Source organism: Giraffa tippelskirchi, chromosome 10 (assembly GCF_054371585.1).
Source record: "Giraffa tippelskirchi isolate mGirTip1 chromosome 10, T2T-mGirTip1v1.2.pri, whole genome shotgun sequence".
NCBI lineage: Eukaryota > Metazoa > Chordata > Mammalia > Artiodactyla > Giraffidae > Giraffa > Giraffa tippelskirchi.
The window spans coordinates 116465483-116482739 of NC_137284.1; the positions used below are offsets into that span (position 1 = coordinate 116465483).

A 17257-nucleotide genomic window follows, 5' to 3' on the forward strand; every position below is an offset into this window, starting at 1 on the left:
AAGACTTTTTGCCAACTGTCTAAAATAGTCCTCTTTCAAAACAGCTTAAATTTATCTCCTTCCTAAAGCTTCCCCAGATTAGTCTCACCTGGCTGCCTAAAGATCGCTGTTCCCAATTCTCTGAGCATTCCAACTGGCAATGGTTTACAAGCCCTTGGACCACAGTTGATTGTGTGTATTATTGTTTTAATCTCACTTTCATAGATATCTGTCAGAGGCTTTACTTGTAATCTAAATCTCTCTGAAGTCCCACTAGGTCAACAGACAATCTCAAAATAAACAGAAATGTTATTCTTAGCAGCACTTTCTCCTACCTACCAGAAAGAACATTCCCTGACACAGGGCAGTTCATTTTTTTTTTTTTTTAATCACTGCAATTAAAGTCAATAGTTTTAAGGATTTGCATGTTTTGGGGTTGTTTTTGTTTGTTTGTTTCTTATGAAAGTAAAAAATAGCTTACATAGCTTGATCAATCACCCTGTCTTTTCCACCATTTACTTTAGGCATTGGAATTTGGCTCCCACAGTCACCTCTTAATTGAAACTGTGAAAGTGAAGTTGCTCAGTCGTGTCCGCCTCTTTTCGTGACTGTAGCCTACCAGGCTCCTCTGTCCATGGGATTTTCCAGGCAAGAATACTGGAGTGGGTTGCCATTTCCTTCTCCAGGAGATCTTCCCAACCCAGGGATTGAACCTGGGTCTCCTGCATTGTAGGCAGACACTTTACTGTCTGTGTCACCAGGGAAGTCTAATTGAAACTGTACTGAGCCATAACTCACATTTTCGTTCAGGTGTCTATTCATTCGTTCACTCATTTACCAGTGGTAAATGTTGGTAATAAAATAATTAACAATACCAAATTACCCCTACCCAATGATGGAGAAGAATGTCAGAAGAAGGCAACTCATAGAGTCAGTGTTAGTGTTAGTCACTCAGTCATGTCTGACTCTTTGCGACCCCGTGGACTGTAGCCTGCCAGGCTCCTCTGTCCTTGGAATTCTCCAGGCAAGAATACTGGGATGGATAGCCATTCCTTTCTCCAGGGGATCTTCCTGACCCAGGGAGTGAATCCAGGTATTCCACATTGTAGGCAGATTCTTTACCATCTGAGCCATCGTGGAGAATAATAAGTAAGTAAATGATCACGTGATAAATGCATTAGTGAGAGTCTTAAGCAGACACGATGGGGAGAGTTTCTGTTTAATGTTCAAGCAATCCAACTCCTCTGCAGTGTTGGAGGAGTTAACCTCCCTGCCCCTGCCTTTTAAACCTCTCCTTTCCTTCTATTTCCCTGTATACCCCTGGATTTCTCCTTCACTGATTATTCTTTCTCTGCCCTCTTCACTTGCTGTGTCATCTCCTCCACTTCCTAAATGAAAATGTTTCACTTAAGAATGGGAGAGATTTTTGAGGGAGAAAGTGTAGACAAAGAAGTGATACTTGTTTCTCTCAAGAATCTCATCAACCCTTATTGTTTAGTTGCTATGTCATGTCTGACTTTTTGTTAGCCCATGGGATTTCCCAGGCAAGAATACTGAAGTGGGTTGCCATTTCCTCCTCCAAGGGATCTTCCTGACCCAGGGATCAAACCTGCATCCCCTCCATTATTGTCGTGCAGTCGCTCAGTCATGTCCAGCTCTTTGCAGCCCCATGGACTACAGCACACCAGGCTTCCCTGTCCTTTACCATCCCCCGGAGTTTGCTCAAACTCATGTCCATTGAGTCAGTTGATGCCATCCAATCATCTCATCCTGTGTCATCTTCTTCTCCTGCCTTGAAATCTTCCCCAGCATCACGGCCTTTTCCAACGATTCAGCTCTTTGCATCAGGTGGCCAAAGTATTGGAGCTTCAGCTTCAGCACCAGTCCTTCCAATGAATATTCAGGGTTGATTTCCTTTAGGATTGACTGGTTTGATCTCCTTACAGTCCAAGGGACTCTCAAGAGTCTTCTCCAACACCAGAGCAAGCAGATTCTTTACTGCTGAGACACCAGGGAAGCCCTATCGACCCTTAGGGCTCTATCTTCAATGCTTCCATATCTGTATCTACAGTTCTGTACTCCCTTTAGGGGTTCTCTAATAGCTCAGTTGGTAAAGAATCTGCCTGAAATGCAGGAGACCCTGGTTTGCTTCCTGGGTCGGGAAGATCCCCTGGAGAAGGGATAGGCTACCCACCCCAGTATTCTTGGGCTTCCCTTGTAGCTCAGCTGGTAAAGAATCTGCCTGCAATGTGGGAGACCTGGGTTCGATCCCTGGGTTGGGAAATCCTCTGGAGAAGGGAAAAGCTACCCACTCCAGTATTCTGGCCTGGAGAATTCCATAGACTATGAAGTCCATGGGGTCTCAAAGAGTTGGACACACAACTGAGTGACTTGCACTTTCACTTTAGGTATGTTTTCAACTTCCTGTTGAATATCCCCATCAAGTTAATCCATTCACAGTTCAGATCAACATCTAAAATAAAATGTTTTGCCTCTCCCTCCCTATGCTATCCCTCCTGCAGTTTTCCCTTGCGTCTTCTTCACCATCTCCCTAACACATACAGCTTGAACCCAGGTCCCTTGAAATTTGCCTTTTCAATGTCATTCATGGCAGTGGGTCTCTTGTTCATTTCGTCTGTCCCTTCAGGAAGACTCCTTGCCCTGTCGCACATGCACCTGAATGCCAGATGTTAGTCACATCATCCTTGCCTCCTCACTGCCAATGGGACTCTATTCACAGGTCACTCACAGTGACTTTCAAGACTACCCCACCCCCACCTGCATGTGGGGCTATTACATATCAGTCACATCATGCACCTTTATATTTCCACCCCTCTGTTTTGACAGGAATGCCTTGCCCATTTCTGCTGGCCCCAGTCCAAGCTTTTATGCTCATCTCACATCCTCCTTTTCCACTAAAACTTATCTGCTCCACTCCAAACAGAGGCAACCGTTTTCATTTGGATTCTTGTAACATTTTATCTCTTACAGCCTTTTACCTATTCTGCTTCACAATAGCATCATTCATCTTCAAATATTTATCTTAATACTCTTTACACCACAACTGCCAGCCTCATTTCCTACTTGCTTGTGGATAAGAATACACGGTGCTATGTACAGGAATGCTTGGCACAATACTACTCATAGTAGGGGCTCATTTATTGAAACAGATAAAGTTATTAGTTGGTGGACTTCTAAAATTAAAGATAATTAAGTGGAAGAAATGTTGCTAATTAGAATGGAACTCTTACTCTTGAATTTACAAGCTACAGCTGAGAAGCTCTTCCAAGGGCAATCAGATTTCAGGCAGGGACCCTAATTGAGCTACTTGAGTTGAACCCAACAGCAGCCAGCCGTTATGTCTAATTAACCCTTTGGGAGTCTCATTTAAAATTAGCTTTCAAATTCCACCTTTCCTGTTTATACATGAGCTAAAAAAATTAAGGCCATTCTACTCAGGCATCAAAAGTAGATTTTAAAATATATGTAAACAGAAAAAAAAATTTAAAGACTGAATACATATGGTGTCTATATGGTATCCTAGACTCACTGGACAGGCAGAGAGGTATGAAGTCCTGGAGGGCAGAGGCCTTCAAGAGGAGTCTTATGGCACTAGAGTGAAACAGAAAGTCTGAATAGTCATTAAGCACAGAAGCAAAGGGCAAAACTCAAAGTCCCATGTGCCTCTGGAAGACTGGAGGGCAGACTTGAGGGCAAAACCAAGTGAAGAGAGTGCATAGTTAGCTCCTAAGATGTTTTTGTTTCATAAATGAATGAAACATGGTCAGGGGAGTGGGAACAAAAATGAAGTAGGAAATAGGTCTAGGTGTAGGGGGTGGAGGTGGATGTGTTACAAATAAATCCAAGAACTTAATGGCCCGCCCATTCTAAAATGATGCCATCTTCATGCTAGGAAGTACAGGGCACTATATTTCTCTTTACAATTATCAGCAGCTTATAAATCTCAAACACCAGATCTTTTTGGTAATCTTGCTTTGGTAATAACAGTGAGTAATAACAACTATCTATTGTGTGCATGCCTATGTGGCAGACAGTGTTTTCTGTCCTTTATATCCTATTTGAATCATTATTATCATTGCCCTTTTACAAATGAGGAAACAAGTGAAGAGGGGTTAAATTAATCTGCCCAAGGCTCCCTAACTATGAAGTGTTCAAGTCAGTTCAAGTGCAAAGCTCCTGCTCATTCCTACACTTCATACACAGAGTGCTTTGTAACTCTCAGGTTAATTCAACTGGAATGAATTATAGTACAAGTCATCACAATTAAGGGTTCTCCATAATATGTTATTTAACTCAGATTCATCACCATGATTTTCAAAGTTACTGCCTGTTTTAACAAAGTAGAATTTGTGAAAAAGCTATGTTTGTTGTTTTTGTTAGAGTAGAACTATATTATAGAAAAGTGCACTTCTTTTCTGAATTAGTCTTTTCAAGAATTAAAAAAGTGATAAATGAAATAGTTAATAAATAACACATTTTAAAAGGGTTTCTGCAAAAATATACAATGGAGAAAAGAATTTTTAACAAGTGATGCTGGGAAAACTGGTCAACCACGTGTAAAAGAATGAAACTAGAACATTTCCTAACACCATATACAAATATAAACTCAAAATGGATTAAAGATCTAAATGTAAGACCAGAAACTATAAAACTCTTAGAGGAAAATATAGGCAGAAAACTCTCTGACATAACTTATAGCAAGATCCTATATGACCCACCTCCTAGAGTAATGGAAATAAAAACAAAAACAAACAAATGGGACCTAATTAAACTTAAAAGCTTTTGCACAACAAAGGAAACTATGAGCAAGGTGAAAAGACAGCCTGCAGAATGGGAGAAAATAATAGCAAACAAAACAACTGACAAAGAATTAATCTCCAAAATATACAAGCAGCTCATGCAGTTCAATACCAGAAAAACGAACAACCCAATCAAAAAGTGGGCCAAAGAACTAAAAAGACATTTCTCCAAAGAAGACATACAGATGGCTAATAAACACATGAAAAGATGCTCAACATCACTCATTATTAGAGAAATGCAAATCAAAACTGCAATGAGGTATCATGTCATGCAGATCAGAATGGCTGCCATCAAAATATCTACAAATAATAAATGCTAGAGAGGGTGTGGAGAAAAGGGAACCCACTTAAACTGTTGGTGGGAATGCAAACTGGTACAGCCACTATTGAGAACAGTGTGGAGATTCCTTAAAAAACTGAAAATAGAACTGCCATATGATCCCGCAATCCTACTGCTGGGCATAAACATTGAGGAAACCAGAATTGAAAGAGACACATGTACCCCAATGTTCATTGCAGCACTGTTTACAATACCTAGGACATGGAAGCAACCTAGATGTCCTTTGGCAGATGAATGGATAAGGAAGTTGTATACACAATGGAATATTACTCAGCTATTTAAAAAAACACATTTGAATCAGTTCTAATGAGGTGGATGAAACTGGAGCCTATTATGCAGAGTGAAATAAGTCAGAAAGAGAAACACCAACACAGTATATTAACGCATATATATGGAATTTAGAAAGACAGTAGCGATGATTCTATATGCAAGGCAGCAAAAGAGACACAGGTGTAAAGAACAGACTTTTGGACTATGTGGGAGAAGGTGAGGGTGGGATGATTTGAGAGACTAGCATTGAAACATGTATATTACCATATGTAAAATAGTTGACTAGTGCAAGTTTGATGCATGAAGCTGGGCACTCAAAGCCAGTGCTCTGGGACACCCCAGAGGGATGGATGGGAGAGGTGGGGATAGAGGTGCGAGGGGAGTTCAGGATGGGGGGGACACATGTGCACCCATGGCTGATTCATGTTGATGTATGGCAGAAACCACCACAATATTGTAAAGTAATTATCCTCCAATTGAAATAAATTAATTAAAAAATAAATAAAAGGATTTCTTTTACTCATTTAGTGGTACACGGTCATTATTTAGCTATCAATACATTGCACTGATGATAGTTTGGTAGCACAAGTACTTACCACGTAAAAGAGGAACAGAGAGCATCCACTCAGCCTCACTAAGTGTAAATCCACTTCCCTATTGGGAAGAATAACATTAAGAGTAAATGAAACACTTTTAAAATATAACTTATATCAATTATCTACAGCAGAGCATTTAAAAGTATTATTCTAGTTTTTTTCCTCATTGTTGGTTAACTTTAGCTTTCTTAGAGAACTTGATGGATGCAGAGATACACTCCCCAGATATGCTCTTAAGGAAAGACTCGTGTTGACCCAGCTTACTTATGAAAGATTTTTCTGCAGGACAGCTAGCAGAAGAAAGCCTCCAGCTGTTAGCCCTCTGGAGATGAAGTCAGCCGCAGAAAGCCCACATGCTCAAAGATGTGCCCCAAGCCCTTCACAGGTTGGCCCACCTTAAATGACTGGTGGAGCAGGGACATGTAAAGGCCCAGCCACTTCAGCCCCTGTAGCAAGTCTGAGAGGCCATTTTAGCTCCAGAAACGCTGTGGGGTCATTTGAGGCTGTTATCCAGGCCTGCATCCTACCTGGATTTCTCCCCCTGCTAAGTCTGGCTACCTTTGCCTTCCTTTCACATGTGTTCATCCAATTGTACCTGCTGTACTGAGCACACAGAAATATCTCAGAGTCCACCTTTAGAAAACCCTCCAGGTAACACAGGAAAAGCTTTGATTCATATTTCACATACTTCTTTACCTTAGGAAAGTGAAAATGAAAGTTGTTCAGTTGTTTCCGACTCTTTGTGAGCCCATGGACTCATCCGTTGAATTCTCCAGGTCAGAACACTGGAATGGGTAGCCTTTCACTTCTCCAGGGGATCTTCCCAACCCAGGGATCGAACCCAGGTCTCCCTCATTGCAGGAGGATTCTTTACCAGCTGAGCCACAAGGGAAGCCATGTAATGTGATAGTATGATACAAAGGAAGAATTTAGAATCAAAAGCTCTAATTTATATTTCTGAATTCACTACTTTTGAATTGGGTAACCTTGGGTATATTATTCAGTAGATGAGAACTTTCCTCATCTGCAAAGTGGTATAATAGCACTACCTTACAGGATGTTTTAAGGATTATGAATTAAACCTGTAGAATGCCTGGTACAGGTGTTTGCTCAGAGAAGAGATTATTATGCATTAGAAAGTTTTATGACTACTATTATTTTCACAACAGTTGTAGATGAGCAAATGGCCACTTGCTAAATATCTTTAGTGCATAATTATGAGCTAAGAATGCTCTTAATTAGATTATCTTTCCTTTCAAAGAAGAACGAGTTTCCACTGTATCTACTATTGTCAAACATTTATCTGGAAGTTCTAGCCAGTGAGGTAGGAAAAGAAAGAAAAGAGATCTGATATGAACATAGGAAGAGAGAGACAAAGTGATCATTATTTACAGAAGATGAAATTGTCTCTGTAAATGACCAAAGACAATCAACTAAAACAGCAAAAAGAAATTAAAGGAAAGACTTGGGTTGTGTGTGAGGAGGCTTGGAGTCGGGGGTAGGGGGTGGCTTCTCGGCGCTGAATATTCCACACCCAATTGGCTTTCCGACACCTCTTCGCAACATAATGGCTCCAGTTCAAGAGCTCCCCAACAAAAAACTTGGACTTTCGCCGAAAGTGGGACAAAGATGAATATGAGAAGCTCGCCGAGAAGAGGCTCACGGAAGAGAGAGAAAAGAAGGATGGAAAGCCAGTGCAGCCAGTTAAGCGAGAGCTTCTCCGGCATAGGGACTACAAGGTGGACCTGGAATCCAAACTCGGGAAGACAATTGTCATTACCAAGACCACCCCACAGTCTGAGATGGGAGGATACTACTGTAATGTCTGTGACTGTGTGGTGAAAGACTCCATTAACTTCCTGGATCACATTAATGGAAAGAAACATCAGCGAAACCTGGGCATGTCTATGCGTGTGGAACGTTCCACCTTGGATCAGGTGAAGAAACGTTTTGAAGTAAACAAGAAGAAGATGGAAGAGAAACAGAAGGATTATGATTTTGAGGAAAGGATGAAGGAACTCAGAGAAGAGGAGGAAAAGGCCAAAGCCTACAAGAAAGAGAAGCAGAAGGAGAAGAAAAGGAGGGCTGAGGAGGACTTGACATTTGAGGAGGATGATGAAATGGCAGCTGTGATGGGCTTCTCTGGCTTTGGTTCCACCAAGAAGAGTTACTGAGGCTTTCTATGCTTGGCTTTTTGCTGGGCCTAACTGTGTGTGTGTGGGTGTCATTTTGGGGGAGGTACTGGGGAAAGTGACAGTGGGGAGGGCTAGAGGGTGGGTGTTTCTGGTTTTCCTCTGCCTTGGGAGAGAGCACAGAATGCAAAGGAACATGCTGTGGCATATTCCTTCAGCCTCCGTATATCACTGGAGACACAGGACCTCTGACCATCTGATTTCCCAATAAAGAAAAACCCCTCTTCTGAGGCTGCTTTTCCGAAACTCCCCAAAAAAATAAATAAATAAATAAAGGAAAGACTTGAAAGATAGTCAAATCTGATCAAAACATGAAATGCAATTGGTTTTCCATAGACATAATAACAAAATAGAAAATTTAAAAAGAGCATTTCCTATTCATTAGCAACAAAAATACGTCATATCAGAAACTGAAATGGCAGATCATAGTACTTTAAATATATAGTATTGGAGAAAGAATAGGTAGCTAGATTAATGGAACAAATAGTCAAGAAATAGAATTTCTTCCTGGAAATTTGGGAAGGCAAAAGATAATACTTATAATAATGGATATAGTTTGAAAAAATGGTGAACTGGCAAGACATTTAAAAAATACTTTCCAAAAATAAATTACAGATGAATTGAAGATTTAAATCTAAAAGATAAACCATACAAGGAATGAAAAGAAAGTACATCATTACACCAAGACAGAAACTGTATCAAAAGACTGAAAATTGTGACTGCATGACATTATTTGGAGAAAAAGATGCCATAAAATAAGTTGAAAATCAAATGATAAATTTAGAAATAAAATTGAAAGCCATGACAAAGTCTTGAGTCCTCACATATAAAGACTATATAAAATTAGCATGAATATAAATAATCAGATCTAGTTTCAATTAAATGACAAATGTAAGCTTAGTTGAAACTATGTTCTTTAGGATTTACCTTATACACTTGCTAATTTATGAAAATTAATGAAAGTGTCAATAGAATAGGATCTAGTTGCTTAAGTTATTCTTTAATACTTTAAAAGTATTAAGAACTTTTTAAAAGAGAGGATTATTTGAGTGAACTTCATTCTCAAAGTGTAGAAATGGTACTTATTTAAATTAAAGCATTCTGCATGGTACCTAGCAGGGTGCCTCACACAGATGGGTATTTAATGATGATGATGTAGTCTGTAATAATGTTCACACAATATGTGAAATATTTGGTAATCACGTGGACTTCTTTATGACAGCAAACATGACTGATTAGATAAATATCACTTGCATATCATTATGGACTTGATGTGTTTTTGTTCTCTTCTTACATCTTAATGATATCTTAGTATGCTAAAAGAATATTAGCAGAATTATGACAATGTTTTTCATAGTATATCCTTTATGGGAGGTTTTTCTAGTAGTCAGGTATGGATGTGAGAGTTGGACTATAAAGAAAGCTGAGCGCAAAAGAATTGATGCTTTTGAACTGTGGTGTTGGAGAAGACTCTTGAGAGTCCCTTGGACTGCAAGGAGATCCAACCAGCCCATCCTAAAGAGATCAGTCCTGGGTGTTCATTGGAGGGACTGATGTTAAAGCTGAAACTCCAATATATTGGCCACCTGATGCGAAGGGTTGACTCATTTGAAAAGACCCTGATGCTGGCAAAGATTGAGGGCAGGAGGAGAAGGGGATGACAGAGGATGAGGTGGTTGGATGGCATCATCGACTCAATGGACACGAGTTTGGGTGAACTCCAGGAGTTGGTGATGGACAGGGAGGCCTGGTGTGCTATGGTTCATGGGGTTGGACACGACTGAGCTACTGAACTAAACTGAACTGAACTGATGGATAGAAAAAGCAGTGAGGTCTTGTGAGATGTTACTGTATAAATAATGAGTACATATTGCTTTGGAAATATTGTGCTATGATTTTTTTAAACCCAACTAGAGTATAGGCTACTTGTTGGCAAAAGACTTGATTTCTATTCCTTTCCTAGTAGTTATTTGCACAAGGTAGGTGCTTACTAAATTAACCAATTCAACTAATATTTATTTCTAATAGCTAATACCTGTGTCAGATAATATGCTGGGAACTTGAGAATGAAGGTGACTAAGAAGGTGTGATTCTTGTCCTCATGGAACTCACAGTCATACAGGAAGACAATTAAACAAGCAAATATATTAGATTCAATGAAGGTGTTCCATAGGGATAGTCTAGCTGCTATGGGAGCACATCATAGGGATTCTGACCTCATCTATTGTTATCCCAGCATAGGGGAATTATTTTCAGTCCCTAACAAACTATGTAAATGATTGAGATCAAACCAGTCAATTCTAAAGGAAATCAATCCTGAATATTCATTAGAAGGACTGATGATGAAGCTGAAGCTCCAATACTTTGGCTACCTGATGTGAAAACCCAGCTCACTGGAAAAGACACTGATGCTAGGAAAGATGGAAGGCAAAAGGAGGAGGGGCGGCAGAAGATGAGATGATTAGATAGCATCACCGATTCAATGGACATGAATTTGAGCAAATGCCGGGAAATAGTGAAGGACGGGGGGCCTGGCATGCTATAGTCCATGGGGTCAGAAAGAGTCAGACACACCTTAATGACTAAACAGCAACAAAAACTGTGTTATAAGACTATACTAGGCACTTTTCACTTCATTTTCAAAATACATATGTATTTTGAGAAATACAGAAATATCTTTAGTTTATGGACAAGGAAGCTATATGTCAGATTGTTTAAGGGACATTTTGAAGATGATATAGTGTAGTGATTGAGACATGGCCTTACTAGAGTGAATCTTGGCTCTGCCATCCATGCACTGAGTAGACAAGTTCCTTGATGTCCTTAGGAATCAGTTTCATCCATCTAGAAAAATGGAGATAATGGTGAACATCAACTGAGTTAACATATGCAGAAATAATTGCACAGGACCACGCACTTGGCAATGGCTAACTAAATGGTAGCAAAAATAAAAAAGGCCACAGAGCTATTTATTAATTCACCGTAACACTTATTCTTTATTTAATAGTATATATCAGCAGAAGCATTGTGCTGATTACATACAATAAGAACAGTCCTTTAGGCCCACAAACTTTTCAGCAGTATGGAAATATATGAGATCTGAAAAAGTTCACTACTGGTTCCAAAACAATGAAAAGAAAAAACATGACAAAATGTAAAAAAATAAGTATCTTATTAAATATCTACAAAATACTATGTTAATTTAGTATTTCATTTTATTTAAAAGTAATTTCTAGGTCAGGTTTCCCACTTTGGGATAATTATGATTTTGCTTAATGATTGCCTAGAAATCACTGCCCTTTGAGAATTAAACCACTCATTTGTAGCTAAATAATTTCAAAAGCAAAATTATAAAATCTTTTCAAAATATCATAGCAAAAGAGTTGTATTAATTATGTGATATGAGCTCATTTTAGCATACACAATATAAAGTGTGAGGTGCTCAGGAAGAGTTAAGGTTAAAATGGTTCTGTTTTTTAAATATTAGCTGTATAAAGCTACCTCATCTACCTCATAAGTGATCTCAATTCTCAATGAAGTCAGAGTCCAGAAGAGAAATGGACATACAAATAATTGTCATACTACCACGTTACAAAGAGTGTAATCACATTTTATATGAAGTACCATAGTGGTATAAAAAGGAAGTAAGATCAATTATGTAAATAATTCAAAGAAAACATCTTACAGATACTTTAGGCAGGGCTTAAGGAATTAATAGCAAGAAGATGTCAGGTAAACAGGGTTGGGGAAAGAGAAGGATACTTGCCATGGGGACCAGACTTGGAAAGTCAGGAAGGCATGAAGCCATTAGGTGTGTTGTGAGGAGTGTACACACTTTTCAGGCAACATCTCGAGGTGGAAGCAAAGGAGATGAGCCTGTAAAGGCAGTTGGAGGATGGTGGATGGATCACCCCTGCAGCAGCTTTGCCCTGTGAGCAATGCAAATACACTAATTGCTTAAAAAAAAAAATCAGATTTCTGGTTCAAAAAGATTACTCTGGTGATACTGTGGATATTCTTTTGGAGATCAGGGGATCTGTGAGGGAACACTGATGAAAACCAAAGAATGAAAAATGAGTAGCTAAGAAAACTCATGTTTGTTGAAATCCTAGTGTGTGGCTAAGCCTCTAGCACACACACCATCTCGTTAACTCACAAGGCACGCCTGTGAGATGGGTCTAATTCCCACTTTAAAGAGTAGGAAGCTTCAGAAAGGTCAAGTTATTTTTCCAGTGTCAGGCCATTAATAAGCAGTTGATGTGAGTCAAGAACAAGCTTCTCTGATTCCAAATCATTTGGATATTCATTTCTGTACCACGCAGACTTCCCAAGGGCAGACCCTAAGTGTTTGAATTAAGGCAGTAACAAGAGCAATCAGAAGCATGGACAAGTCTGAGAGATGTTGAGATGACATGGTCTTCCAGATTTTGTGTCTGGATGTGGGGAATGAGGAAAGGGTCTGGGATGACTCCCAGCTGTGGGAAAAACATGGGAGGAGATTGAAATGCTTATTTGGGGCAGGGGGTTGGTGGTGGTGGTGGTGGTTGTGGGTAGAACAAGGGATTTCAGAAAAGCATAGTGGAAATGGCTGGGAAGGTGAGCAGGCTGGCAAAGCAGTCCTTGGCAAGGAAGCACAGAGAAGTGAGGAGAGAAGACTAAGACCTTGGGAGCTTCATTTACACAAAGATGTTGAGGATGAGAGACAAGATGGTATCAACTGGCTTTGAGGGCTCATTTGGATAATGTTTTTGTTTTAAAACAAATATAAATCTTAGGAAAGAGAATTTGTTTGCTACTGAAAAAAAAAAAAAAAACCCCACACTCTAGCCCGGTGAACAGTTAGACATCACCTTCACCACAGATGTTTCTACAGAGCAGTTACTGAAGCAGAAGAGAATGGACCCTCTCCCAGTGCTCAGTCAGAAACAAACCTGGGCCAGAGACCTCAGGACAATCTCAGGGGTTCAGGGAGCCACGGAGGCCTTCTGGAAACTAGCATCTGGATATGGTCTCTTTCATTTGGTCAGGTCTTGAGTAGGGACAGGTACACCAGAGAAAATATGCTCACACTCTTAAATTTATCTTGCTGTGTCTGCTGCTGCTGCTGCTGCTGCTGCTGCTAAGTCACGTCAGTCGTGTCCGACTCTGTGCGACCCCATAGACGGCAGCCCACCAGGCTCCCCCGTCCCTGGGATTCTCTAGGCAAGAATACTGGAGTGGGTTGCCATTTCCTCCTCCAGTGCATGAAAGTGAAAAGTGAAAGTGAAGTCGCTCAGTCGTGTCCGACTCTTCACGACCCCATGGGCTGCAGCCTACCAGGTTCCTCCATCCATGGGGTTTCCCAGGCAAGAGTACTGGAGTGGGGTGCCATTGCCTTCTCCACTTGCTGTGTCAGATTAGTGAAAGTTATTAGATTAGAAAAAGGATGAAGTAAATCAATTAAAGTTGGTAGTTATATTAAGGAATTCCAGTGTTCTGTGGTTACAGACTGGAAGAGCCAAGAGCCTCCCCTTGGAACTTGTTAGAAATGCCAATTCCTGGGCCCTCCCCAAGACCACTGGCTTAGAGTCTAGCTGCTTTCTGGAAAGAAAGGGTATAATAACACGCATGCCTCAAAGCACTACCAACCCCTCCTCTCTGTAACCCTTCACTCCCCAATTTTTTTCCTAAAAATTGAAGGATCATATTGCTTTCTCAAAACTGAGAGATATTCAGAATGTGTCCAACACATTTTGTGATGTTATCCTTTGGAATTAGAGAAGATAATAGATATTGAGGTGGGAGAGGCCTTTCTAAGCTACAAACCAGAACAGAAGTTATAAAAGAAAACCCTGATGGCTTAGACAGTAAAGAGTCTGCCTGCAATGCAAGATACCTGGGTTCGAGCCCTGGGTTGGGAAGATCCCCTGGAGAAGGGAATGGCAACCCACTCCAATATTCTTGCCTGGAAAATCCCATGGACAGAAGAGCCTGGTGGGCTATAGTCCACGGGGTCGCAAAGAGTAGGACACAACTGAGAGCGACTAATACATATCCCACATAACATTTTAAAACTCTTCAAGGTCAAAACTCAGTATATAAATTAAAATGCAAGTTATAAACTGAAAAACAGGTACACCATATGTGGCAGCCAAAAATGTATTATTTACTTTATTTAAAAGGAAAACACTCTTACAAATAAGAGAGAAAAAAAGATAGCCATCCCAAAAGAAAAATGGCCAAAGCATAGACATGAAAAGGCAATTCACAAAAGATGAACTACAGAAGCCAGTGAATGTTTGATCTCATGAGAAATCAAAGAAACTTATTAAAATGAGAAACCAATTTTCACCTACAAATTGGTTTAAAATTTTTGATAATAAACATGTAATATTGAGGGTATGAGAAAATAGACACGCTCATAAACTGCTTTTGAATATAGAAGATAGTGTAACTCTTTCTGATAATGCATTAAAAGTCATGAAAACATGCATGATCTTTGATCCAAAAAGAAGATCATGTTGATCCTAAAAGAATTTATCCAAAAGAAATAATCATAGATATTCACAAAAATTTGTCTGTAAAAATATTCATCTTAGTATGTTCACAAGAAAGAAAAATTGAAAATAACCTAAATTCTGCAATAAGTTGGAGGTTTGTGTCCCTAAGTTACTGTAAAGCTTTTAATAACTATGGTGTAGATGAAAGTGCAATAAAATAAAATCATGTTTGTAACATACTGTTAAATAAAAAGTCACCTAATAAAAGAATAAGAGTAGTATCTCAGCCTTATAAAAATATACTTGTGTATTTATATATCTCTGTTTCTATCTCTATCATTTATATCTACAAGAATGAAGAAGTAGAATGTTTTGAAGGCAAAGACTTTCTCTAGTGTAGCCCCAGCATTCAGAACAGTTGCTGGCATACAGCAGATACTCAAAAATATTTGTCTGTTAAAATGTTAACAATCTTATTCCCTTCATATTGGTGAGCTTAAGGTACTTACAAATTTGTTCTTTATGTGCCTCTATATCTCCAAAACTTTCTACAATACATTTGCATTCCTTTTTCAGTCAGAGAAAGAAAATATATTCTAATTTTGAAAAATAATTACTGGATAAAATTAGCTCTCTATAGACAGAACTTGGGCTTCCTAGGTGGCCCTGGTAGTAAACAAGCTGCCTGCCAATGCATCAGACATAAGAGAAGCGGGTTTCATCCCTGGGTTTAGAAGATCCCCTGGAGGAGGGGATGACAACCTACTCCAGTATTAATGCCTGGAGAATCCCATGGACAGAGAAGTTTGGCAGGCTATGGTCAATAGGGTTGCAAAAATTTTGTCGGACACGTCCGAGCACTCACATTGCAGACAGAATCTCAGAGCTCATTGTCAATATGGGGCTCATTAAATTTGAAAACCCAATTCAGTCAAGGTGAGCCAGGCAGTGTTGTAGGAAGTGCAGCAAATTTATGATTATAATCCATGAAATTTAGGCCTATTCAGATGTTCTGTGTTGCCCTTGGACTATGATTTTAAAAGTTTTCCACCCTAAAAGAGAGAGCTCAAGATTTTTACTTTAAGGATGAAATTACATTTCATTCAAATTTAGCATTGTGCTTCATAATACATCCAGTTTGTTTCATATAAAATATCGGAAATTGTTTACCACTGAGTAAGATGGATTCTCCGGAAAATTCTCTATGCTGTTCTACAGCTTGTGTGCCCACTGGTGCTCCTCATGGGGGCTTCCAGAGTGTTGTTTAAGCAAGTGTGGGAACACAGTGTTAGCAAGCAGGATTAGCAGACTGCTAAGGTGGAGTAACAGACAATTTGTTAGCACGTGTTCAGAAGAGGGGTAGGTTGGCTAATCGACATCAACATGCCATCTGCTTGGCAGGTGTATCTCATCAGTGAAAAATCTCAGGGCGAGGATTAAATGAGATATAAAGTATTGAGTACAAAGTCTGACATGAAGTAAGCTCTCAATAAATGCTAGCTGTTATTAATTATTATTACCAAAGAGAGTTCTCACACCCAGATGTTACTGTTACTCTGATTCAAGGTACACCAAGCCATGTTCTCATGCACCTACCCAGGCATATTTTTCCCTCCAGGAGGGGATGATAAAAATAACTTCATGCAGCCATATTTCTCTTTGCACATTAATATGTGGATCAGTCAAAAGATACTGGGTATCTCTTTGTGGGCAGCACAATCAAATTCTTTTGCCCATGAAATGGTGAAATAGACCTTGGATGTGGTGATTTTATCATGGTCTGGCTGTCTCTTGAAGCAAATTTGGACCATGGGTCTTTTCTAATCAACAGTTTAGCTTATTTCCCTAACTACCATTAGCAGGAGTATAATTTTCAAGTAGGTCCCAAATTCCCTAAAGCACATTTGATTGCCCACAGTAAAAAATGCATCTTATAATGTGATCCAGAACATACATTGAAAGTTTCATGAAACAATACCTACCCTTATTACATTAATTATCTAAAATCAGAAATCTGGGCCAACAGTCACTGTCCTGGGATCCACATATGAAAACTGATTGTACTTCCCTGCTTAGTCTGTATTTTCTTCCCTCTCTGTTCATTCCATTGCTCAGTCTGAACTGCCCTGGTCTATGCTTTACTCATATCCTCCTCCTCCACTCATGACTCCTGGCCAGCCTTGAGCTCTCAACATCAATATAAGCTCACCTATTTTTCATGTCTACAGCAACGGTTAGTCTTGCTTGGGTTTTTCAGGATACTTTTAATATTTTATTCTATGACCCTTGGCTTTGGATCATATGTGTTCATTGGTCTAAGTCCTCTAGTTTGCTCTGGCCTCCTCAATTCTGACCTCAGCTTCACACAGAGGATGTATAGTGACTGAAGAAACTTCTCTTCATATTAAAATGTCCTTGTTCACTCACTTGTGCCAGACACTGTTCTGCAGGCCACCAACTTCAATTTGCCCACACTTTGTCCATTCCAGTCTGCCTCCATCTTCCAACAAGAACAGTCTCTATTATAAGACAGAATAAGTCCTTTTTGCGTGGACGGAGGAGCCTGGTAGGCTACAGTCCA

General features: G+C 39.7%; 1 protein-coding gene and 1 pseudogene across 3 annotated transcripts in view; one reads left to right on the top strand and one right to left on the bottom strand.

Annotated features, from left to right (window-relative positions):
* PALS2 (protein associated with LIN7 2, MAGUK p55 family member) overlaps positions 1–17257 on the bottom strand; it is a 405603-nt gene that overhangs the window by 114416 nt on the left and 273930 nt on the right. The window contains exons 8-9 of one of the 2 annotated variants that reach the window (XM_081533868.1): positions 10964–11041; positions 6006–6063 (exon numbers count right to left, since the gene is read on the bottom strand). In XM_081533868.1, coding sequence (XP_081389994.1) covers positions 6006–6063; positions 10964–10987 — 82 coding nt within the window. In that variant the 5' untranslated portion in view covers positions 10988–11041. The remainder of the gene's footprint in view (positions 1–6005; positions 6064–10963; positions 11042–17257) is intronic. The other variant, XM_081533867.1, reaches the window with a different exon arrangement.
* LOC145523506 (zinc finger matrin-type protein 2 pseudogene) lies at positions 6166–8976 on the top strand (annotated as a pseudogene). The gene has a single exon (XR_014066634.1). The product of XR_014066634.1 is annotated as a zinc finger matrin-type protein 2 pseudogene (transcript).